Source organism: Lissotriton vulgaris, chromosome 7 (assembly GCF_964263255.1).
Source record: "Lissotriton vulgaris chromosome 7, aLisVul1.2, whole genome shotgun sequence".
NCBI lineage: Eukaryota > Metazoa > Chordata > Amphibia > Caudata > Salamandridae > Lissotriton > Lissotriton vulgaris.
Genome location: NC_141695.1, coordinates 848,521 through 874,336, shown reverse-complemented (window position 1 = coordinate 874,336; position 25,816 = coordinate 848,521). Strand labels below are relative to the sequence as shown.

The 25,816-nt window shown below is 49.5% G+C and overlaps 1 protein-coding gene across 1 annotated transcript in view; it reads right to left on the bottom strand.

Annotated features, from left to right (window-relative positions):
- LOC147700475 (uncharacterized) overlaps nt 1-25,816 on the bottom strand; it is a 466,495-nt gene that overhangs the window by 297,276 nt on the left and 143,403 nt on the right. Inside the window, exon 2 of the mRNA XM_086929643.1 lies at nt 513-5,877. Coding sequence (XP_086785769.1) covers nt 513-5,871 — 5,359 coding nt within the window. The 5' untranslated portion in view covers nt 5,872-5,877. The remainder of the gene's footprint in view (nt 1-512; nt 5,878-25,816) is intronic.

Here is a 25,816-nt window from a genome sequence, read left to right as displayed (position 1 = left end):
CCCCAGATAAGCCTAACTGCTCGTCCACACTACCACAAAATAAAGCGTTGGTACTATCCATTTCACCACTACACCGCTTCATAGGGATTCTGGGACTCTCTACACAGTGCACTTCGTTTTAGTACGCTGTACAGAGAGCCAACCTCCAACAGTACATAAGAAACCACTGCACATCTGGAGACACTCCTGGCCCCTCCAGGGGCTGCACCTTGCTGGGGCTCTGCCTCAGGGCAGGGCATGCAACACAGACAAAGCACCTGGAGAGAAGCTCAGGGCCCAGGAGTTTGTCCCCCACCCTCATGGCTCCACAGATCAAGTCTTCCTGACTCCTTGCTTCTACAGCTGAGTCTCCTGAGCCATCCAGGATTTGACATGGGCAACTGGATGACTTTTCCAGAGGCAAGTGCCCTTTACAAGGAGGGTCTGTACAGTAAGGAGAGCAGACACCCCTAGATTGTTGGCACTGCTTGTAAGCTCATCACCTTCACCTCTGAACCTTAACCATTACCTACCACATGTACTCTGTGCCGCGGATGGCCGGTCCTCCTCTGCATTGGGACCGGTATCTTCTGACACAGCTGCTTGTTTGAACAAGGCTTTCGTCGCAGCAGGCTTTGGAGCTATTTTGAACACTTTGGTTGTCAAGGAGGGCAACCTGTCTGGTTCTCTTACAGCCGTCTCCTCAGGGATCCTCTCCTCTGGCAGACCAATGTGTGAGATGAGGAACGGCGTGGACTGCCTGTGGCGAATCTCACCGGCATCCGACCCACCGCGTGTTCGGTAGACTTTGCAAGTTCTCCTGCCTAACTTGGGTGAGCCAATCTTTCGCGTGAGGGCCTGCAACACCGAGTCGTCTGGCACTTTCCATGTGGGCACCCAGTTACTTGGAGTCTTCGGCTCAGCTGTGCCAGCGATCACAGTTACAGGGGCAAACTTCACTTGGGGACTAAGAAAGACGTTTTCAGAGGCTGGAGACAAGTCTGGTAGTGGCGAGGTCTCTGCCCCCAGCACTGAGCCATCATTGGGTAGGTGGACAGGGAGGCTGTTGATCAAGACTCGAGGAGTCACAGGACTCCATACCCCGGCGTGGACATCCTGGGGCTCAACAGTCACCACTTCACTGAAGGACCTGGACGGTCTACGGTGCTCGTGCCACTTGAATGGATTGTAGAAATGAATTGGCCTGGACATTTGACTCTTAATGGGTGAACTAGAGGAGTCTGAGATAGGAAGATCAGACTCCCAACCAGGTGAGGTGTCCACAGTGCTGTCTTCGCCCAGAGGTAGGCGGTGCACAACGTCTGCTGCTGCATGGACTTCATAACCTGCGTTATCAAGATCTGGGTTGGATGCCGCAGGCGGTTCCTGTACCTCTTCAACTGTTCCTTGAAGCGGTGGTGGCACGAGGCTGTGGAACTTAGTGAAATCCACTTTAAATCCATATGGATGGATTCTTACAGGCACTTCATGAGCTTCTCGAAGTCCTTCTCCTACATATCTCCCACCACCAGTGTCTTCAACCTCATTGAAACCTCCAACCACAGGATCTATTGGCCAAGAGTTGGAAATGAATTCCTCATACGGCAAATCTGGATCTGTTCCTGAGTCCAAAGGAAACACATCCCCCAAGTTCATGTTCAGGGAGCTGTCAGTCTCCGCCTGCGGAGCCCTCAAACACGCAGGCGCCTGCCGTCCCTCGGTGAAAGCATGCTCATGACTAGCTCTTCGAAGTGGGCGTTTGTCTTCTGAAGCCGATGGATCCACCAGGGTAGGGTTTCCATCGGGCACATCCTCCACATACATATACCTTTCGACGATCAGGGTATCATAGGCAGGTTTTTCATCGTTTGTGTCAGAGGTGAAGGTGGGATGCTCTGAACCCCGGATACGCCCCTCTTGTTCTGAGACATCGCCTTTGGTTGGAGCCACGTCCAGGTCTGGGTCAGGTCTTCCGAAGTGCTCGGGGCTTGGAGACTTTGGACTCTGGGAAATATCCTTCTGTAATTTGTCCTCACACTGATCTCCTTTAGCAGGTGCTTTGCTCTCAGTAGCATCACATACATGTCCCACTTGCAGAGAGGGTGGTACAGTATCATCTTGGCCATATGGTTGAAAGGCTACATCTCTCGGACCATCTGATGCCCGCATGGAATCATCTACATCCGACAAGTGGAAGGAGGACGCACATTCCATAGTGCGGACATCCACAAACAATACTGCTTCCTCTGCCACTCCAGAGGGGCCGTCGCTCTGTAGCAGCAGTGCGGAAGGAATAGAAATACTGGATATTTCAGGAGTGGCTTCTGGATGTTGTGTCCACTCAACCTGACCCCTGATTGTGTCTAGTCCAACAGAACCAGAGCATGCTTCAGGGTCCAGGTCGGTGTGGTGGGAGTTGCTGGGTGGTGATGCACCAAGAGAGGGAGCCCCTGAATCATACTCTACAGGTGGGAGGCAGTGAGAGGGGATCTCCCACAGTTCAGATGAAGGTGCACCAGTTACACGATGTGCTAGCATGGCATCTTGAGTGGCAGATGCCTCAGTGGACAACATACTCTGATCATTCTTTCGTTCGGATAAATAGGTCGTTTTACCATCCGGATTCAGGGGATCGCCCTCCAATCCCTTGAATCCAACACATGCGGCTGGTAGAGTCGCTTCGGGGCTCATGCCCCGTGGATTACGTTGAGGAGTGTTTCTCACATTTGACTCAAGGAGGCACGCCAGCTGTCTCTCGATCTCCGAATCGAGTGCAATTTGTACCTCAGAATCTCTTCGATAATGTTGATGTGGGGATTCTACCTGTGGGGGGCTCGCGGCAGGTGAACGCTGAGCATCCATGAAGCCAGTCGGATGCTGGATGTTGGACTCATCCTCTGGGCTGTGGTCATGGACAATGTGAGGCCCTTGGTGGCATAAGACTTTGTTAGGTTTATCCTTTGTCTCTGCCTCGTCTCGGGTGGTGTGCGATTGATCGCGGGCCTCAGGTGGCCCATTGCTATGATGAGCTGGAGCCCTCGCCTCATTCATCTCTATGTTGTGAGATAAAATAGTGCCTGCATTTGTAAGACCAGGAGCCTGTGCCCCTAGGATTTCAGGGTCAGTGGACTCTAGGGGATCAGCGTGCTTTGTTAAACCACCGTACTCTAGTCTGGATGGTGTATCTATGTGAGAATTGTCCCGACTGTCTCTGTTCAATGTGTTATTCGGAGACCCTTGACAGGATTCGTTTGACTCCACTTCTGTGCACGACACAATATTCAAGTCTTTGCTGCTCACATTATGGATGGGATTGTCTAACCGGACAGATAGGGGGTCACTTGTTCTGTTGGATTGATCAATGCTTTCTGCAGAGTTCACTACGGTGATGGCTTCGCGATTGCTTCCAAACGCCTCTACGGTGTTGGCCAATCGGTCACTGTTTCCAGTTCCATTTGTGGTGCCGACTTCATGACTCCTCTCCCTGGAGTCCATGATGATGCCTGGCTCCTCACTGATGCTTTCAGATCTTCCGGTATCATCTGATTGGTTATTAACCACCTTAGACTCTATATTGTCAGGTGATCGATCAGAGTGATCTTCAAATTCGATGATGTTCTCGGTTTGATCACTTATTTCCATGGACAGTATGCTTTTTTCTGATTGTTCACTCGTGTCTTTAGACTCAGCAGCTTTGGCTGATTGATCGCTATTCTCTCCAGCTTCACTGCTATCGTCTCCTTGATTTCCAATCTCTGGTAACACTGCAGTATCGGCTGAATGGTCCCCAATCTCAAAAGACATCTCAGCATTTTCTGATTCCTCGCTGATCCTTTTAGGCCACATTATATGGTCTGGTTTACCACCGTTCTCTTCAGAGTCCAGGGTGTTTTCTGGTTGATCACTCTTCTTTGTGGACTCTCTGACAATAACGGATAGAACACTAACCTCGACGGTCTCCGTGATATTTTCTGGTTTATATCTGATGTGTTTCGGTTCTGTGATGTTCGCTGACTGAGTACTGATTTCATCAGACATTGTGGTTTTGTCAGGGTAGTTGAAATCTCCAGACTCTGTGGTGTGGTGCACTTTGTCACTAGGCTCTTTAGACTCTTCATTGGTACCTGCTTCGTTATCGATGCCTTTAGTCTCTGTGATAGTGCGTGTTTGGTCGCCGATCTGGTTAACCTCTGCAGCATGCTCAGGATTATCAATAACACCTTCGGATTCGGTGGAGTGGAGTACTTGGTCATAAATGGTTTTACAATTAATGACACTGTGTGGTTGAACATGGTTCTCTTCAGAGCTGGTGGATTTCTCTGGTTGTTCATTTAGCTTTTTCAGTTCCATCGGAAAGGGGGGTTCGCCACGGATCTCTTCACACTCCATGGTGGTTTGAAGTAGGTCACTTATCTTAACATACTCTCTGGCATTGGGTTCTTGGTCACCTATCTCTTTAAACTCCATGGCATTGCTTGGTTGTTCGTGGACACTGGTGTTTGAGGTGCTGGAATGCTCCTCGCAGACCTCAATCGGGCCCCCGGTACTGTTCGCGTGGCCATTGAAAGCGTCTGAGTCGTCAATGATCTCAGACTTTGTGGTATTTTCTGCTTGGTCACAAACCCTATTCGAAGTATTGTGTGCTTTGTTATTGTTCTTCGTGGACTTCAATACATGGTCTTCTTGGTCAGTGCTCTCTTCCCTCTCTGTGGTGTTGTGTGGTTGGTCAGTGCTCTCTTCCCTCTCTGTGGTGTTGTGTGGTTGGTCAGTGGTCTCTTCCCTCTCCGTGGTGTTGTGTGGTTGGTCAGTGGTCTCTTCCCTCTCTGTGGTGTTGTGTGGTTGGTCAGTGCTCTCTTCCCTCTCTGTAGTGTTGTGTGGTTGGTCAGTGGTCTCTACCCTCTCCGTGGTGTTGTGTGGTTGGTTAGTGCTCTCTTCCCTCTCTGTGGTGTTGTGTGGTTGGTCAGTGCTCTCTTCCCTCTCTGTGGTGTTGTGTGGTTGGTCAGTGCTCTTTTCCCTCTCCGTGGTGTTGTGTGGTTGGTCAGCAGTCTCTTCCCTCTCCGTCGTGTTGTTTGGTTGGTCAGCAGTCTTTTCCCTCTCCATGGCGTTGTGTGGTTGGTCAGCGGTCTTTTCCCACTCCGTGGTGTTGTGTGGTTGGTCAGCGGTCTCTTCCCTCTCCGTGATGTTGTGTGGTTGGTCAGTGGTCTCCTTATGCTCTCTGGACATATTTTGGGGATCATTGATTGTGTCAGACGCTTTGGTATTCTTTGTTTGAGGACTGGTCTCAGTTGACTTGGAGGTGTCGTCCGTTTGATCATGGATTTCGTAGGACTCTGGAGAATATCCTGGCTGTGTGCGGACCTCTTTCACCCCTGTAGTTTTTTCCTCTTGATGACAACCCTCTTTTGAGCTTATGGTATCGAGCTGTTGACCACTGATGTCTTGAGGCCTTTCAGTACGTCCAAGGCATTCAGTAGTGTCTTCAAGAAGAGGAGGATTCTGAGGTCCATCAGTGCACGCTCCACTCTCCATGGAGATGCCACTACTGACACTGCTCCCTTTATGGGCCAGGCTGTGGTCTGGTTGACCACTTGTTTCTTTGGCGTCTATAGTTTTAAAGTGTGAGATACCACAGTCTACTGAGTTCAACAAGTGGTCTGGTCCCACAGAACTCACTTGTTCGCCCATGTCATTCGCGGACTCCACGCTCAACTGTTCGGCTCTTTTGGGACTGTGCTCTTCTGCCCCGCATTGTCCACTGGGCTCTGGTGACGCTGTCCCAGGCTCTTCCAGTTCACTATCAGACACAGTGGCAACGCGTTCCGTCCTCGCCTCCATGTCAGGGTGGTTGTCATTCTGAGAATGAACGGACTCCATGCCAACCTCCTTTAGCATGTCAGCCTACATGGAGAAAATAAAAGGGAAAGATTCAAGGTTAAGGCAACCAATGAAATGGGTGTTACAATCAACAAACAACATAACGGTCAAGTATCTAACTCAAAGAAAACACAATATTGAGCCCAAAGCCCACTGAATGTAGCAATCATCAGTGATTACAACTTTTCATATTAAGTTACTAACATGTAGCCAGATAATTTTTCATCAATCAGTATGGGACATATGTATCAAGGCCAAATGGGTTCGCAAACGCCGAAATTCACAGAATTTCGGCGTTTGCGAACCCATTTTCGCAAAATGGTATGTATGAAACAATTTGGGTGCAAAATAAGGAATCGCAAAATTTGCCATTCTTTATTTTGCGATTGCATGTAGGGAATCACAAAATTTGCGATTCCTTAAATGCAATGAATCAAGGAAAAAAAATTCCAAAATACCTTTAAGGAATCGCAAATTACCACCAACTTATAATCGGTGGTAAGTTGCGAATTTTTAAAAAAAAGCATTTTTTTGAAAATCCAATGATGCCATGTGACGCTCATACATGCCCTTAGGGCATGTATGTGTGCCATGTGCGCACACCTGTCATTTTCAGGGGTGCAGCAGGGTGTTCTTGAGACACCCCTGCACTCTTGAGATTTGAGATTAGCAAATTGCGAACATTGCAAATTGAGAATTATTTCCCACTCATTCCTATGGGCCTCCTGGCCCATGGAAATGAATGGGAAATTATTCCTTAATTGCGATTAGCAATTTGCTAATCGCAATTAAGGAATTTTAAGGAATCGCTTAAAAATAGCAAATTTCTTCATACATACCATTTTGCGATTTCTAAATAGCGATTCCTTAAAAATCGCTATTAAGGAATCGCAAAAGGATATGTTGATACATATGGCCCTAAGTGCCTATTTCATCCAATAGATGTACGATGCCTTACATCAAGTGTTACAAGCCCAGCCAATGAAAAATTAGATTGCAATATCGTTTTAATTATTAAGGTTCGTTCTTTAACTTTGAAGGACGCGACTGCACCCCTCACATTGATTCTCGCGTTACTTTACCGTTACGATTTCTTCCACTTGCCAGGATCGAAAAGGCGGAACATGACAATCTACCAAGGCCATCCCCTGGCTCACATCAGGGCAAACACCACATGGTACAAACATCTGTCTTCACTCCAGAGGTGCTCCCATGAGATTATGTCCCTGCCACTGCTCTGGGTTGAAGCGTTCACCAAAGCAGTGCACACTAGCTTTAAGCGATAGAAGAGTGGTGTAGGAGAGTGAATTTATATATATATTTTTTCCAGAGTTTTATATAGCGCGAACTTGACCCGAATCGCGTATCAGAGCGAATATCTGGCACGGCTGCCACCTGCTAAATGTCACCCAAATGAAATTAAATAAACCGGTTCTCAGTCCCTAGGAACACGACACAAAGCAGTCCAGCTTAAAGCAAAGGCAATGTATAAAGTAATTACGCACAGTGGAAAAGATTCACACAAAACACATTCTACAACCCAATTTAAACTAAAGATAATTTTTTTTTAGTAAAATAAGGATAAATTGACAAAAATATGACAAGGGAACAGGAGAGAGAATTTTTTTAAGATTTAAGTGAAAATAGTGCCATAGTTTGCGTTGGAAGCGTAAGGCCAGGACCTAGGTGTGATTTAATGTCAGCCGCAAAGGAGCCATGGTAGGAGGTCTTGGTGAAAGCCTGGAAGTCAAAAAGTTTGAAAAAGTTTTAAAGTCTTAAAAGAAAAAAGGCAAAAGGAACAAATGATGGACGGAATGCTGAACTATGCACACATTCACCCTCAGTCACAAAAATCTGGGTTTAATACATTGTTCTTTTTCTCACCACACCACCCCAGTTCAGACATAGCCATATGCAAATCAGTCTTGACCCTGTGCCTCATGGGAACAGTCCAGCCCGAACTGCCAAGCCAGGTCCTCCCTGGACCGGAAACAAGCATCCTAGGACCATTTTCGGGGCATCACCCTTCCATTCCACCAGAGTCAAGCTATCCTGGCTGATGAGGGGTGAAACCCCGAAACCAGTTCTCGGAAGCTTGTTTCCAGTCCAGGGAGGACCTGGCCTGGCACTTCGGGCTGGACCGTTTCTATGAGGCACAGGGTCAAGACTGATTTGCATATGGCTGGGATCAAACTGGAATTGCATGGGGATAAAAAAAAAGCGATGGATTTAGGCCCAGATCTCTGCACTGGAGTGAATGTATGACATTGTTCTGAATTCTGTCCATCGAATGTTCTTTTTGCATTAAACAAAAAAGGGAACTTGTTATTTTTAGGTCAAGCATTTGAGATCTCTTGTATATACTTTAGTATATATTTATATGTTTATGTACTTTGTGGGCTCTGGAGATCAGCCCTAGGATGGGGACTTTTTTTTTCTTTTCAACTGCCTCTATTTAACTTTCTTGATAGAAAACGTCAACAGAGATTCCTTTCCATAGAAATTGTCTTCCACAAGCACCCATAGACAATAATATTTTTTTCAAGTCGGGTATTTTCAGTGTTGTGACCACCGAAGACCCTGATTTTATAGTTAAAACAGAGCTTTGGACTATACCATTTCCAGCTGAACGGCAACATTTTTCTCCATGTGTTTCCATACCTTGCTTGTCACACAATTTGGGGCTTACTTCCCTCCATTTGTAGATGTTTCAGCACCCAGGCTAATGTACTGCATAGCTAAATGCATATAAGGTCCCAAAATGTTATTCCTGTGGGCAGGTCTGGATTGGCAGTAGGGGGCACTGGGGCTTTTCTCGGTGTACCGGAAGGGTGGTGGCCTGTTTTGGATTGGGATTCGTTTTTGTTACTGGGGCTGGCTTTGCAACAGTGCTTCTCACTAGCAATGCTCCCCTTGTGTCCCCCCCCCCCTTTGCCTGTGAACTAAATTGACAGGGCTGGTTTGTATTCCGAGTACGGCCCAGCCTTTGGGCCACATTGCCACATCTCCCGCGAACACTTCACCTTCTCAACATCACTCCTGGACTACTTGCAACGGTCTACGCACAGGAAGCGTCGGTCTACGCACAGGAAGCGTCGGTCTACGCACAGGAAGCGTCGGTCTACGCACAGGCAGCGATGGTCTACTCACAGGCAGCGATGGTCTACGCACAGGCAGCGATGGTCTACGCACAGGCAGCGATGGTCTGCGCACAGGCAGCGATGGTCTGCGCACAGGCAGCGATGGTCTGCGCACAGGCAGCGATGGTCTTCGCACAGGCAGCGATGGTCTACGCACAGGAAGCGTCGGTCTACGCACAGGAAGCGTCGGTCTACGCACAGGAAGCGTCGGTCTACGCACAGGAAGCGTCGGTCTACCCACAGGAAGCGTCGGTCTACCCACAGGAAGCGTCGGTCTACCCACAGGAAGCGTCGGTCAACGCACAGGAAGCGATGGTCAACGCACAGGAAGCGATGGTCAAAGCACAGGCAGCGAGGGTCAAAGCACAGGCAGCGAGGGTCAAAGCACAGGCAGCGAGAGTCAAAGCACAGGCAGCGAGGGTCAAAGCACAGGCAGCGAGGGTCAAAGCACAGGCAGCGAGGGTCAAAGCACAGGCAGCGATGGTCAAAGCACAGGCAGCGATGGTCAAAGCACAGGCAGCGATGGTCAAAGCACAGGCAGCGATGGTCAAAGCACAGGCAGCGATGGTCTATGCACAGGCAGCGATGGTCTTCGCACAGGCAGCATTGGTCTACGCACAGGAAGCATTGGTCTACGCACAGGAAGCGTTGGCCTACGCACAGGAAGCGTTGGCCTACGCACAGGAAGCGTTGGTCTACGCACAGGAAGCATTGGTCTACGCACAGGAAGCATTGGTCTACGCACAGGAAGCATTGGTCTACGCACAGGCAGGAATTGTCTACGCACAGGCAGCAATTGTCTACGCACAGGCAGCGATGGTCTACGCACAGGCAGCGATGGTCTACGCACAGGCAGAGATGGTCTACGCACAGGCAGCGATGGTCTACGCACAGGCAGCGATGGTCTACGCACAGGCAGCGATGGTCTACGCACAGGCAGAGATAGTCTACGCACAGGAAGCGATGGCTAACGCACAGGAAGCGATGGCTAACGCACAGGAAGCGATGGCTAACGCACAGGCAGCGATGGTCTACGCACAGGAAGCGATGGTCTACGCACAGGAAGCGATGGTCTACGCACAGGAAGCGATGGTCTACGCACAGGAAGCGATAGTCTACGCACAGGAAGCGATAGTCTACGCACAGAAAGCGATGGTCTACGCACAGGAAGCGAATGCCTACGCACAGACAGCAATGGTCTATGCACAGACAGCAATGGCCTACGCACAGACAGCAATGGTCTACGCACAGACAGCAATGGTCTATGCACAGACAGCAATGGTCTACGCGGTTGTATGATGTTTCAACGCATGCTTTTACCAAGCATGCCTTTACAACGCAGGTATTACAACGCAAGTCGTTACAACGACTTGCGTTGGGGGGCGCTGGATAGTGGAATAGTTTACATTTCTATTCTAACTCCAGTCCCCGTGGATAGTAGGGAAGGTGTTGGATAGAAAATTAAACTATTCCCTATCCAACAGCGCCCTCCAACGAAAGTCGTTGTAACGACTTTCGTTGCAATTCCTGCATTGTAATGGTAGTGCGCGGTAAAAGTTTCGTTGTAAACGATGTTCTACGTCTACGCACAGACAGCAATGGTCTATGCACAGACAGCAATGGTCTATGCACAGACAGCAATGGTCTATGCACAGACAGCAATGGTCTATGCACAGACAGCAATGGTCTATGCACAGACAGCAATGGTCTACGCACAGACAGCAATGGTCAACGCACAGACACCAATGGTCTACGCACAGACACCAATGGTCTACGCACAGACACCAATGGTATACGCACAGACAGCAATGGTCCACTTCTGTTCCCTGTGGAGGCAGGGGAAGGCAGACCACTGGTGCAGTCACACTCAGGAGTCCAGAGCAGAAGGACACCCATCCCCAGCTCCCGGTGCCTGGTAACCTGAAAAAACAGAATGCTGTGGCTTAATTCAGGATGAGAAGTTCTGCTGCAGGAGAAGTAAATGTAACAGATTACATAAAACAGAGTATAAAGAGGTTTGTAGAAGTGTAGGGTGGGAACAGTATAATTTAGGCTGTGGAAAAGTGGATACCCCTTTGATGAACTTGGCCCTTTTTGCAGGGTCATCCGTAAACTTTTTGCCTTTCTCCTAGCCTTTTCTCTGACATGGTGTTGGTGGTTTTAGCCCTCTGGGCACTTTAGCACTGCTGTCCAGTGTAAAGTGCGTGTACTCTCTGTTACTTATGGTAGGATTGGTCCACACCTGTTTGGCCTATTTAAGTTACCTGTCAGTCCCTTGTAAAGTGGTATCTCATATACTCCGGGCTGGTAAATTAAATGCCACTGGTGCGCTTGCAGCGCTGATTGCGCCACCCACCAAAGTAGCCTTTCAAACCTGTCTCAGGCCTCTAACATTGCAGGGCCTGTGCACGCAGTGTTACTGCCGTTGTGACGTGGCACCTAAAGTGTGTGCCAGGTCTGTGACCCCCCTTTTACTACACATCAGTCACCCCTAAGTTAGGCCCTAGTAGCCCTATGGGCACGGCGCATTGTAGGTAAAAGATAGGACATGTACCTTAAGTGTGTGACATGCCCTGGTAGTGACAAACAGCCATTTTGGTTTCTCCCTACTGTGGGGCTGCCCTCCCATAGGAAGTAATTGGGGATTTCCTGATAAGTGTTTAAGTGGTAATTCCAGATATGAGAGGAGCAGCGTGGTCAAGTTTAGTATATTTGGAATTGTCATAATAAATGCTGCGCAACGGTGTACACAGATTTATTGTAACTTTTTTAGAAATAACACTTTTAAAAGTTGGCATTTCTGTGTGCTATGTGTCTGCCTGCCTGATGTGAATTGCATGTCTGGCTTTTGAGTGACAGGGGCTGGGAGGTGTGTGTGGCTCCAGGAGGGGCAGGGTGAGTCAGCACTAGGCTGAATGGGACATCCGCATTGGGATTAGGGGGAGGAATCCCCTGACCCTGAATAGGTCTGTGCCTAGCTTGTACAAGGCTGGCTTTGCCCCCTGTGGTGTGTTTGATCACCAAGCCCCCACCTGACAAAGGGGAAGAGGAGCCTGGTAAACAAAGTGCTCCAAGTCCCCCCTGAAGCACTTGCATCTGGTTCTCCCAAATCCACGTACTACAGACAAAGGAAAAGGCAATATAAATATAGGGGCTGCGACCCCATGAGTGTTGTGCTTGTCCTGTACTTGTTGGGGGCTTGCTGCTGCTGCAGGGCCCTGTGTGCTGGGCTCCCTGGGTCTAGCTATGCCCCATGGACCTCTAAGGACTTTTTGGACCTGTGAAGTAGTGTGGCTCACTGGTTAGAGGCGGCAGACCCGAGAGCAGAGGACGGCCCGGGACCAGGGTTCGATTCCCGGCGCGGCAGGTTTCTGGACCAGGGTCAGCGGACTCGATAATTCTCTCGCCTCGGTGCCCACTCTGATCAGCGATCACACTCGGCAACTCTGGGCATTAGCTTGCCTCATCTTCACTAACGGCCCCACCAGACCGCCGGGGATGCCTGGTCTCACCCTGGAGATACCCATTAAGGGACCATCTCTCAGGGAAGCCAGGAAGGGTTTCGCAGCGGTCGAAGCGCCTTGGGACCCTACGGGTAAGTAGTGGCTATATAAATGCCTATACATTTACATTTACATTTAGCACCTCGCGAGCGCTGTAATTTACTTGGCCCAAGAAAGAGGAGAGCGTGGGCTGCACAGCGCTGAGATGCCCGTCTTTTTAGAGGGAACCCCCATCGTAGGGATTACCCAGTGATGCTCCATGGAGCGGCTACCCACCCCGCTTTATATATATTTTTAAAATAGCAGGTGCCCACTCCACTTTAGGAGTAATTTCGAAAGAGGTGCCCACCCCACACTGCCGCTTTGCCCAGCATTTTGCACCACCGAGCGGGAGCCTACTCCACTTTATGCGTAGTTAAATGGCAGGCGTCCACCCCACATTGCAGCTGTTTTTTACAGCGGGTGCGCAACTGCCCTCCTGTTTTTGGTGATAATTATAGCGGGTGCCCACTCCACATCTACGAGGAATTACCGCCACGACCCGAGTGAAAGAAAAGACAGCGCTGCACCGGGATTGTGACCTGGAAGTCAGGCAAAGGTTGCCGGGTCCGGGGCAGAGCTTGTCCGGGAAGGAAGGCAGGAGCCTACCCCGCCTACGTCAAGCTGGTCTAGAGGCTGAGGAGACCTGTCCAGAGCGTCGCAGGCTCCACGTTGAAGTCCCGGTCCTAGAAAGGGGACCGGGCGAAGTGAAGATGAGAGGCATCCCCAAGGAGTGGGAGTTCTACGGTTGCCTGCCGCCAGCACCATGAGAGTACTCCCGGTGCAGGCAGGGCTGAGAGCGTAGCCGTGTGGGGTGCTCCAGCAGCCCTGTGAAAGCCCAGGTGAGTGGGGCTTCACGATGGTCCTGTGGGTGCCTCTCAAGGCACATTGCTGTTGCTTATCTGAACAGAGCGGACCCGCAGGAGAGGAGGCCGCTCCAATGTCGGCCCCATTTATTTTTATTAGCCCCCGTGGGGGTCCAGAGGGGCCCGGGGTGCCCTTGCCCATTTTTTTTTTTTAGAAATTATCCTAGCTGCCCCGCCTAATTGAGGGCTGCTGCAACGATTGGGCAGTTTTGTTTAGAGAGCCCCAGAGCACGGCCTCTTTGCGTACTCACAGCTGCACTGCCGTAGCGGGCAGCTGCAACGTTTGGCACCATTATTTTCGAGTCCTAGTGTGGACCCCAGAGGGCACAATTAGTGCCAGTGCCTAGTTTTTCATCACAGCTGCACAGCAATTAGTGGAAGCTGCAACATTTAGGCCAGCACAATTGTGCACTTTTGCATGCTGCTGCATTGGCAGCACACCCTGACACTATGGACTTAGGGCATTGGAGTCCTCTGAAAATGCCAGTTGGCCGCCATGGGAACCGTGTTAGGCTGAGAGGGCACCAGGCCCCACTGTAATGTATGTGCTACTCTGCTAGAGGTGTTATATGCACCTTGATTTGTTTCTCTGATGTTTATGTTTATGAGGTTATTCTCGTCAAAAAAACATGGAAGGGGAGTTCCCAAAGGTAAAGGGGAATTAATCCCAACTCTACAGGAAAAGCCCAAAGAACAACTGAATAATATCTGTGAGAAGTTGGATTGATATATGATACTCACTAATTCTAGTGACCACCTTGGTTGTAAGTCAACCTTATAGACCAGCTATACTAGTGGTAGCATGGACAAAGCAGTCTTAGGCTAAACTCTAGAGGGCGTGTTAAGCCAGCTGTTTTACCACACATAACCCCTTGAATACCAAATGAAAGGACACCACACAGGTAGTTATGAAAATAAGCAATATATTTATTACTAACAAACACCTCTGAACTCTTCATGAGATCAGGATGTGTTCAGCTATGTGCTGGCCGTTCGCAACCAGACAATGCTTCAGGAAGCTCACTCAGGAGAACCTGGAAGCTAGTCAGGAAGAAATGAAAAGATGGTATGACCAGAATACCACTCTGGTCGAATTTCAACCTGGGCAGAAAGTGTGGGCGATGGCGCCAGTGGAGCCTTGCGCGCTCCAAGACAAGTGGACTGGGCCATATGAGGTGGTGGAAAGGAAAAGTGAGGTAATCTACCTGGTTAACCTGAGGACCCCCAGGCAACCCCTGAGAGTCTTGCATGTGAACCACCTCAAACCACACTTTGAGAGGTCTGAAGTGACTATGCTCATGGCTACAGATGCAGGAAGGGAAGAGGATAGCGATCCTCTCCCTGACCTCCTGGCAGTTAAGGAGCAAGACGGGTCAGTGGATGATGTGGTCCTCTCGCCCACCCTGACCCCAGAACAGCAAAGGGACTGTCGCCAAGTGTTGGGTCAGTTCTCCCCTCTGTTCTCCCTGACCCCAGGTGTCACCAATTGGTGCGTCCATGATGTGGACACTGGAGATAGTCTGCCTGTGAAACAGAAATTTTACAGGGTAGCTGACAAGGTCAGGGCCAGCATCAAAGAAGAAGATTCCAAGATGTTGGCGCTATGGGTGATTGAGCCCTCAAGCAGCCTCTGGGCTAGCCCAGTGGTCTTGGTACCCAAAGGTGCTATGCCCGGTGCCACTCCAGAACTCCGGTTTTGTGTGGACTACTGTGGGCTCAATGCGGTCACGAAGACTGACGCACACCCCATCCCCAGAGCTGATGAGCTCGTGGATCGGTTGGGAGCTGCCCAGAACCTCAATACCTTTGATTTGACCTCTGGGTACTGGCAGATTGCCTTAACTGATGGGGCCAAAGAGAGGTCTGCATTTTCAATGCCAGAGGGGCACTTCCAGTTCCGTGTCATGCCCTTTGGGTTGAAGAATGCCCCTGCCACCTTCCAGAGACTGGTTAACCAGGTACTGACCGGGCTGGAGGAATTCAGCGCCGCATACCTGGATGACATTGCTGTGTTCAGCTCCACGTGGGAGTAATACTTGCAACACCTCTGTGAAGTGTTGAAGGGTCTGCAAAGGGCAGGCCTCACTATCAAGGCCAGCAAGTGCCAGATAGGGCAGGGATCTGTGGTGTATTTGGGACATCAGGTGGGGAGCGGCCAGGTGGCGCCCCTACAGGCAAAGATTGATACCATTCTGGCTTGGGAGCCCCCCAAGACCCAGACAGAGGTGAGAGCCTTTTTAGGACTCACCGGGTATTACAGACGGTTTGTCAAGGTATATGGCACCATTGTCGCCCCCTTGACAGAACTCACTTCTAGGAAGTTGCCCAAGAGAGTGGACTGGACTGACGCCTGCCAAACTGCTTTTGATGCCCTGAAAACTGCGATGTGCACAGCACCGGTGCTCAAGGCACCTGACTTTTCCAGTCAGTTCATAGTTCAGACGGACGCTTCAGAGCATGGTGTGGGAGCAGTACTCTCACAAGCCACTGAGGAGAATGGAGACCAGCCAGTAGCTTTCATTAGTAGGAGGCTACTCCCCAGGGAACAGAGGTGGAGTGCGATTGAAAGGAAAGCTTTTGCTGTGGTCTGGGCTCTGAAGAAGTTGAGGCCCTACCTGTTTGGCACTCACTTCCGTGTTTAGACCGACCACAAGCCCCTCAGGTGGTTAACGCAAATGAGGGGTGAGAACCCAGAACTGTTGAGGTGGTCCATCTCCCTACAGGAAATGGACTTACGGTGGAACACCGCCCTGGTACAGAGCACGCCATCGCTGATGGTCTGTCCAGGTTTTTCCGCCTTAGTGAAGAGAACCCCCAAGAGGGTGGGTAGTTCTCCCAACTTTCAGCTGGAAGGGACACGTGTTAGACCTGGCATCTTTGGTGTGGTGTCCCCCTATCTTTTTACCTCTACCTCCTGTATTTTTGATGCTGATACCAAGAGTCCGTACTGTCAGAAATGGAGACAGGAGTTTCTCGAAGGTGGGCCCCACGGTATGGAACTCCCTGCCTGCGCTTTATATAAATAAATACATACATACATACATACAAGAAAATTATGAAAGCTACAGGTCCCTCTGAAATCTTGGCCCCTAGGATTCTCCCTCCAACTACCCCTGACAAAACGCTCCATGTAATTCCAGGAGTTACCTTAAAAGATCTAACCACCCTTATTGGTAACATAAAAACAGGCTCCCCCACTGACCTGATCCCTGCAAAAATGATTTCCCCCTTGGTCGAATCATTAGGCCCCACTATTCAGAAACTTATAAATCTTTCCTTTGCCGAGGGACAACTTCCACAACCTTGGAAAGAGGCGGTAGTGAACCCTATACGAAAAAACACCACTCTTCCCTGGTCTGAACTCTCTAACCTTCGCCCTATCTCCCTTCTCCCGTTCATTAGCAAGCTGGCTGAGAAACACGTTAATACCATCCTTTCCAAATTTATCGAGGCGACAGGGGGCCTGGACCAATCACAATCTGGGTTCAGGCCCAACCACAGCACTGAATCAGCTCTCCTATCTGTGACTGATAACATCAAAATGTCACAGGATAGAGGAGAGTCTATAATATTAGTGCTGTTGGACCTGTCTGCGGCCTTCGATACCGTGTCCCATAATACCCTTCTCAGCCGCTTGCAGGGAGTGGGAATTGGAGGCTCAGCACTATCTTGGCTGGAGAGTTTCCTTTCCGGGAGATCGCAATCTGTCAGCTTGGGCCCCTATTGTTCCACCTCAAAGGCGCTCACAAAGGGGGTGCCACAAGGCTCATGTCTCAGCCCTACATTGTTTAATGTATATGTGGCCCCCCTTGCTGAGATTGTACGGAAGTATGGGTTCACACCAGTCTCCTACGCTGACGACACCCAGCTCCTCTACCCTTTCAGCTCCCTTGATCCTATGGTCAAGGCAAATTTCGCTGAGGGTATGAGGGCAGTGTCACATTGGATGGCCGCAAATTGCCTCCAATGTAACGTTGCAAAAACTGAAGTTATGCTCTTCGGCAAAGCGAGTCTTCTCTGGTCCCCTGAATGGTGGCCGCTGGACTTGGGCCCAGTCCCCACACCTAAGCCTCATGTCAAAAATCTTGGGGTTAAGATTGACCAAAAACTGACGCTCAAGGAGCATACCAATCATATTGCAGGACTATGCTTTTATACCATTGGCCTCCTAAGACGAGTATTTCCTTATCTTCCTGATACTTACAGGAAGACACTCGTGCAGGCACTGGTTACTAGTCGCCTAGACTACTGCAACGGCCTGCTGACGCTAGCAAACGCTGACGCAGTAGGTCGCTTGCAGGTGGTCCAGAATACGGCGGCTAGGCTGGTTATGGGTGCGCCAGCTAGGACTCCTTCTAAGCCTTTGTTGATGGAGCTACACTGGCTCCCGATACGGCAGCGTATCAGTTTCAAAATATGCTGCACGGTCCACAAATGCTTATACGGGGATGGCCCTAAATATCTCTCCCAATCTGTTGAACCATACCAACCTAGCCGCTCACTTCGTTCAAGCAACCAAGCACTCCTGAAACCCCCTGCAACAAAAAGAGTGAGACAGGGAGACCGAGCATTTTCGTCGGTTGGGCCTGCCCTATGGAATAAACTTCCCATAGAAATGAGGCTGAATACTAATCATCTGGCCTTTAGAAAGGCCCTGAAAACACTCCTCTTTCAGGAAGCATTTCAGTCCCATTAATACATTTGAAGATTACGTCAACGTCCTGGCTAGCAAAGCGCGGAGATACCCTCATGGGATTGATTCTTGCGCGATACAAGAAATTAAAATAAAATAAATAAATAAAATAAATACATACATACATACATGCTGTGCTGGATTTCGTTTTGCTGGTTTAGATGCTTTGGACACTCTGCCGCTGCTGATCAGTGCCAGAGTGTAAGTGCTCCCTCTGTAAATTGTTATCATGATTGGATATACACGATTGGCATATTTGTATCACCACGAAGTCCCTAGTAAAGTGCACGAGGTGTACCAGGGCTGGTGATGACAAATGCTACTAGTGGGCCTGCAGCACTGATTGTGCCACCCACATGAGTAGCTCTAAAATGGTGTCTCGGGCCTGTCACTGCAGTGCCTGTGTGCAGTCTAGGAACTGCTGTGTCCTCCTGGTCAGTGTCCCCACTGACCAGGCCTAACCCTTCCCTTTTTTTGCACATTAGTCACCCCTATGGAAGGCCCAAGGTACCACCCTGGGCAGGGTGCAGTGTATGTGAAAGGCAGCCATTTTCTTTTTTCACTATTGTAAGGCTATCTTGCTCCATAGGTTAACATGGGGGATGCCGGCTACAGTGGCTACCAGCATTTCTTCCCATAGGAACAAGATAGGACATAAGAGTCTAGTATCCCTGAACTCAGAATTTAATAACACATCTTTTAGGAAAGGTTGTTTTTAAATCCTGTGTTTGACAACAGCACTTTTAGAAAGTTGCTGTTCTCTTGTCTGACCCATCTGTGTGCCTTGGCCTGTTTGTGTATTGACTGTCTGGTTTGAGAGTGACAGGGGCTGGAGAGCCCCCAGGAGGCTGACAGAGTCAGCCCTAGGCTGAATGACTGCATTTGCAACCTGAGTAGTGGGAGGAGTTAGCACCTGGGCCTGAATAGAGCTGTGCCTGTCTTCCACAATGTTGGCTCCACCACCTGCTGGGCGGCTGACGACCCTGCCCCTCACTCTGAAAGGAAAGGAGAAGCCAGGAAAACAAAGTGCTCAAGCAACACCCAGAACTGGTTCAGACCGGGCTCAGGGCCCACATGCACAGAGAGAACAAAGACTTTTAGGGGTATAAGTGCAGGACCCCTGACAACAGAAAATTAGATCATCCTGGAATCAAAAAGGAACCTCTGCCAAGGAGAAAGCTGAAACTGAAGAAGGAAGACTGTCCTGCTATTGCTCTGCTGGACTGACCTGCTGTTGCTTTGCTGCCAAGGAGAGGGGAAGGACTTTGCTGTTGTGCTGTGTCCCCTGTCTTGAAGGAATCTCCAAGGGCCTGAGAAGAGCTGGCTCCCTGTTCTGAAGTCCCAGGAACAAAAGGACTTTCCCTGACCTCTGCTGAGAGAGTTCTGTCCTTCCTAGAGTGCTTGATCCAGTTGAGGGGCCTCTGGAAGTTGTACCTGTGCTGGGAAGCTTGAAACTAAGCTTGAGAGACTTTTGCAATTGAAAAGTGTTGCATCGCTCGCTTGCGGAGCGCATCCCCGACAGTGCGAGAAGATTCCCACCGCTACGAAGGCCAAGATCGTCGCAGCGCCTGACGCCGCTGCCAGAGCCGTCGCATCCTTCGTTTACGGGACGCACCAGACCGGTGCGGGAAAGTCTAACATCGCTGCGAGTGTTGTTGCAGAGCCTGTCGTCGCTGGGTGAGATCACCGCACCGCTTGCTTGCGGACCGCATCACGTCGCTGCGAGTGTCGTCGCAGAAACCATCGCGCCGAGGAGCTGCGAGAGAGAAGATCACCGCTGACCCGCGCATCGTCGCCCCGGAGATCGGCGCAACTACAAAGATCGTCGGATCGTGCCTTTGCGAGAACAAACTTCCTACGGAACCTCTGCACCGGAATCCATACAAGTGGCCTTCCTCCCCATACAGACCAGATTCATCGCAACACGCCCGCTGCTGCAGCGGGGCTGTCGCAAACGCCTCCCCAGGGTCTCAGGAGCAACGCATTGCTTGTTTTCCACCGCACCAGCTTCTGCTTTTGGAACTTTGTTGCAACTAAAAGGGACTGTGAGTAAACGTGACGCAACTGTGAACTTTTCACGCATCTGTGGATTATTTTATCGCAAACTAAAGAACTTACATTACAACCTTAAGAACTCTTTTGAAACCATATTCTTGAACTGTGTATGTTGGATTTTTGTCGTTTTGGTCTTGTGTAGTTTAGATTAAATACCTTTATTTTTCTAAACTGTTGTGGAGTCAGTTTGTACCAACACTCACAGTAACACAGTGAAAACACCACAAATACTTTACACATTGCCTCCTGAATAGCCTTGACTGCTCGTGCCAAGCTACCTAGAGGGTGAGCAGGGGTTATCTCAGAGGCTTTCCTCCTTACCCTGACTAGAAGCAAGGGTCCATATTTGGACAGTGGTACCTACCTCTGCCAACTAGAGACCCCCAGTTCTAACACCCCTCCATCTCAGACACAGCCTGGGACAAACACTGGAACAAGGACTGAACTAGCAAAGCCAAAAGCCTCCACTGCTAGCCAACGACAAACACGCTTTTGAAATACCAAAACATACCAACCTCAATACCAGTGGTCGAAGTGGGTGGGATCGGAAGGGCACAGCGTGCCCTACTTCTTTTATTAAAAAGATTCAGTTTCCCTGTTTTTTATTTTTAAAACTGTGTCCCAGGATAGCAGAAATAGCAAAGGCCTTCAGATAAGGCTCGGCTTGCTTTCGTGGACGATCGGGACGGGCAGAGAAGGAAAAGGACCCTGTCTCTTCCTTACTGCCCAGAGAATACACGGACAATGTCCTCTTCTTTTCTGTGCTGGCAGCTGCCCCGCCCTCTCTTCCTATTATTCCCTCTCTTTCTGTCTTGCTCCTCACTTATTGAAAACAGTGACTTGAAGAAACGGTTCACACGCTCTCTCTCTTTCCTTCTTTCATTTAGTCGCTCCCCGGTGAAATGGATCCAAAAAAGAAAAATACTCTTGTGGGAAATGGCCTTTTTCTGACATTTTTCTATTCCAAAGTGCAGCCTCTGGATAGAGATAAACAAATTGTTTTAAATATGAAAAATAAATAAAGAACAAATTAAAGCAAGACAGAGTGGTTGCAAAGAGGCCAGATTGGTTTTATGCACATCAGCCTCACTTAACAGACTTTGCAGTGAAGCGCTACTTTTGTTTTCTCGTCTTTCTTTGAACAGCACTGTTGTCCCCAGGTGGGGAAGCGCACCATTCCTAGATGTATTGCAATACCTGGTTGATGGGTGGATTGGAAAACAAAATGTGTAATATGGCTCTGTGTTTATGGACGTGGTCTTTTTAAACCATACTGCTTACGTTTTTTAAGGATATAAGCAGAGGACATTGAAACGGTTCCCTCAGGGCCCTGTAGTCATGTCCTTAACTTTTCAGGTAAAAGCACTCACTGATTTCTGAACAGTGAGTGAGAGTTCGTTAAGGTAACCATGTTGTTTCTGCTTGCACTTCACATGCTTTACTTAATCTTGCATTCCCTATGAGTGTTTGCTTTTACTTTATTTATTTTAGGCAGCATATTACTCTTATCAAGTGCATAATTTGCATTGAGTCACATTCAAGTGTTTACAGCGGGTACAATTGGATTGTGGCAGAAGGCAGTGCGGGTTTCTCTCAGTGGGGCAGTATGGTGTTCAGTGGGAAAGAGGATGTGGCACTGTGGCCAGAGCTGTCGAATTTGGAACTGGGGAACAGGGTTCAGCCTTCATGACCACTCCAGACCACTCTCCTGAGGGAGCATATTCCCATGCTAGACCTTAGAAGGCCCCGCTAGACCTTAGAAGGCCTGATGTCTTAGCACAAGCAGGTGAACCCTAGTGGTGTCAATTGTGGGTTAACCTTGAAGGCCTGTCCACCACAGTCCATACTGAAGTTCATGTCCAGTCTTGCGAGCAGGCCTACGAACCAGCACACCCCAAAGCAACAGGGATCCAGTCACTGTGACCGTCATGGAGGTCTAATGAACCTTGAGCAGGTTTGGGCGGTGCGTAGTGTTTGCAAGTATATTATGGTTTTTAAAAAACGTGCTGCCTCCTTCCTGGCCTCCAGCACCTTTCAGCTACAATAAGAATGTCATGATAACTCCGGTGAATAATGTTCTTCCTAGAGAGAGATTGGAGTTTTGTTAAGTGGAAGGGTTGACACCTGGAAAGGTAGCACAGAGGGTTAATGTACCTGCTGCAAAGAACATGTACAATGCAGATCACAAAGAGCACATAATGTTAACTAGGTTAGTAGGTTACTGATTTTGTCAGGGATATCCTTTTGTTACTTGCAGTTTATAAGTTAAAATCCTAACATAGGCCAATGAGTTTTTAAACTATACTGCCTACTAGTATGGTTGTAATGTGGCTTCTACACCTTGTAGTCCTTTGTCTTATGTAACATTTCCTATACAGGGATTGACACATATATAAATGATTGTCTCTGTGTAGTGTGTGTGTGATGTAAAGTGCTCTGACACTGTACACTGGTATAAGTGGCGCAGTAAATCAAATTAAATGTATCTGAGAAAGAGTGTGGTTATGGAGACTTGAGGGGGGCTGTTAAAGGGTGGTAGTGAGTGAGTACGAGGCGTAGGTGGTCATTGGGGGCCCAACAAACATTGTTGCGCAGGGCGCCACCCGCACTAAAGCTGGCCCTGCCCATGGGGCCAGTCCACCTCACCCATTGGTATCTCGATTGGCCTTGTTTCAGTAGTAGTAGCTGTAACTCACCGTGGATCGACAATGCAGGATTTGCACGCACACCAAACTAAGGTTGCAAACTTCACAGTCCCTCTGCTTCATGCACAAGCACTTTTAACATGTGCTGCCTGCTCTGGGGCCACTGGAATTATGCAGCAATGGGGGACAAAATTATGCTGCAGTGTTGACTAAATTATGCAACAAAAAAAGGCTGCAGCGTAATGCAATATATTTTGTGTACTTTATTATTTACGATTCAGAAAAGGGGGTGGTGTTCAAAGATCAGGGCTTGATCCATCACCGTTATTGATCTCACTGCACCATCCCAGTTCAGAACCTGGCTATATGCAAATCAGTCTGTCCCTGGCCCAGTGCATCATGGGAACAGGGCAGACTAAACTACCAAGCCAATTCTTCACCAGAAAGGAGACAAGCTACCGGGGACCGGTTTCTGGCATTTCAGCCGTTGTCGGCCCGGCTTGCTTGAATCCTGATGGTGCAGTGAGAAAGGGACTCATGTCTGAGTATACCCTGCCACACCTATAGTGGCCAAAAACGATTCAGAAAAGGGGGTGGTGATGAACAGAGTGTCTGAATTAAGCAGACCACTCTTACCCAGTCCAAAGATCAGGGCTTGATCCATCACCGTTATTTATCTCACTGCACCATCCCAGTTCAGAACCTGGCTATATGCAAATCAGTCTGTCCCTGGCCCAGTGCATCATGGGAACAGGGCAGACTAAACTACCAAGCCAATTCTTATACTGGGAAGGAAACAAGCTACCGGGGACCGGTTTCTGGCATTTCAGCCGTCTTCGGCCCGGCCTAGCTCATTGCACCATCGGGATTCAAGCAAGCCGGGCCGAAGACGGCTGAAATGCCAGAAACCGGTCCCCGGTAGCTTGTTTCCTTCCCAGTATAAGAATTGGCTTGGTAGTTTGGTCTGCCCTGTTCCCATGATGCACTGGGCCAGGGTCAGACTAATTTGCATATAGCCAAGTTCTGAGCTGGGATGGTGCAGTGAGCTAAAAAACGGTGATGGATAAAGCCCTGATCTTTGGACTGGGTAAGAGTGGTCTGCTTAATTCAGACACTCTGTTAGTCACCACCCCCTTTTCTGAATCTACTTTATTATTTAGACATTTTTACACACGTTAAGTCTCTGCAAAGATTCTGCCTCATTAGTATCAGTGTAACATACAAATGCAGCAGTGAGAAAGGTGATCAGTCAACCTTTGCAAAGGGCCGTCCACTTTGCAGCAATTCAAGTAACGTTTTTTAGTAACTTTTTATCCGTTTGAGCTACAAAAATGATTAGTTAAAACCGTAAGATTATGCAGTGGATGATGTATTATGTGACAAATATGGCAGAGCCATAGTTATATAGAAAACATTTGCAAACTAGGATATTTTGCCTTTCATGTTTGAACTGCAGGGAGGGGCTTCCACCAAATCTTGCAGCTCGTGGACGAGAGTCTGCCCCGTATCCTGCAGTGTGAAGTGACCCCTGGGGCCCCTACGGAGCCGGAAGGACCCCCGGGGCCCCTCCGGAGCCGGGGGGACCCCCGGCGCCCCACCGGAGCCGGAGGGACCGCCGGCGCCCCGCCGGAGGGACCGCCGGGGCCCGGCCAGAGCCGAGGGTGCCTGAAGAGTTTGTGTTCATTTGCTTACATTGCCTCGGAGCCCAGCCGCTTCTCCAGAGTTCCACTGAATTTCTTTCAAGTCTTCCTATAATGGTTGTTTTCCTGCTTCGTCCGCGGGTCCTGGTGAAGGGTTTGCGGGGTTTGAAGATGCCCTCAGGGGCCTTCGATAGCCAGTGTGCTGAGCCTGGGATCCCTGTGTCCTCCCGAGGGGCCCCTGCTGCTGTCCATCGAGATACACTGACCGACAGCTGTTCCCGCTCTCTGAGCCAGACACATAACATGTGATCGTAATGGTTTGAGTGTTAAAATGATAAAATCTTATTTTTTATTAAAAACAATAAAGAATGGACTATTTTGGATTGATAACTTCCAATCCATTTAATCTGTTCTTTGGTTTTTTGAGGTTGGAGAACTTGTTATATTGTGAGTTTCTGACTGCTGAGGCTGCTAGTTCAATTTATTGGGGTCCGGGCCCCTCTCCTTGGAATCATCCAATCGCAGATGACATAGAAAGCAGATGTCAGCGGAAGTGCTCGCTGGAAGAAAACCGGTGTTTAGCATCAACCCTGGCGGTGCATAGACCCTGGCGGTGCATCAAACCCTGGCGGTGCATCAAACCCTGGCGGTGCATCAAACCCTGGCGGTGCATCAAACCCTGGCGATGCATCAAACCCTGGCGATGCATCAAACCCTGGCGATGCATCAAACCCTGGCGCGGCATCAAACCCTGGCGCGGCATCAAACCCTGGCGCGGCATCAAACCCTGGCGCGGCATCAAACCCTGGCGCGGCATCAAACCCAGGCGCGGCATCAAACCCTGGCGCGGCATCAAACCCTGGCGCGGCATCAAACCCTGGCGCGGCATCAAACCCTGGCGCGGCATCAAACCCTGGCGGTGCATCAAACCTGGTGGTACATCAAACTCTGGCGGTGCATCAAACCCTGGCGGTGCATCAAACCCTGGCGGTGCATCAAACCCTGGTGATGCATCAAATCCTGGTGGTGCATCAAACCCTGGTGGTGCATCAACCCTGATGGTGCATCAACCCTGGCGGTGCATCAACCCTGGCGGTGCATCAACCCTGGCGGTGCATCAACCCTGGCGGTGCATCATACCCTGGCGGTGCATGTAATGTAAAGTCACATTTATATAGCGCTACTACCACTCCATGGAGCATCTTGGCGCTCAAGACCAACCCAGCTGGAATAGGTTGGTGGGCTAGAGACAACTCAGAACACACTACACACTTTACACCAGTGCCCTACAGGCAGCGTCAGTGAGGGAGAACACCCATGTCTTCAGGGATTTCCTGAAGTGGCTCTCATTAGACATAAGCCGAAGCTGGGGTGGCAGTTTG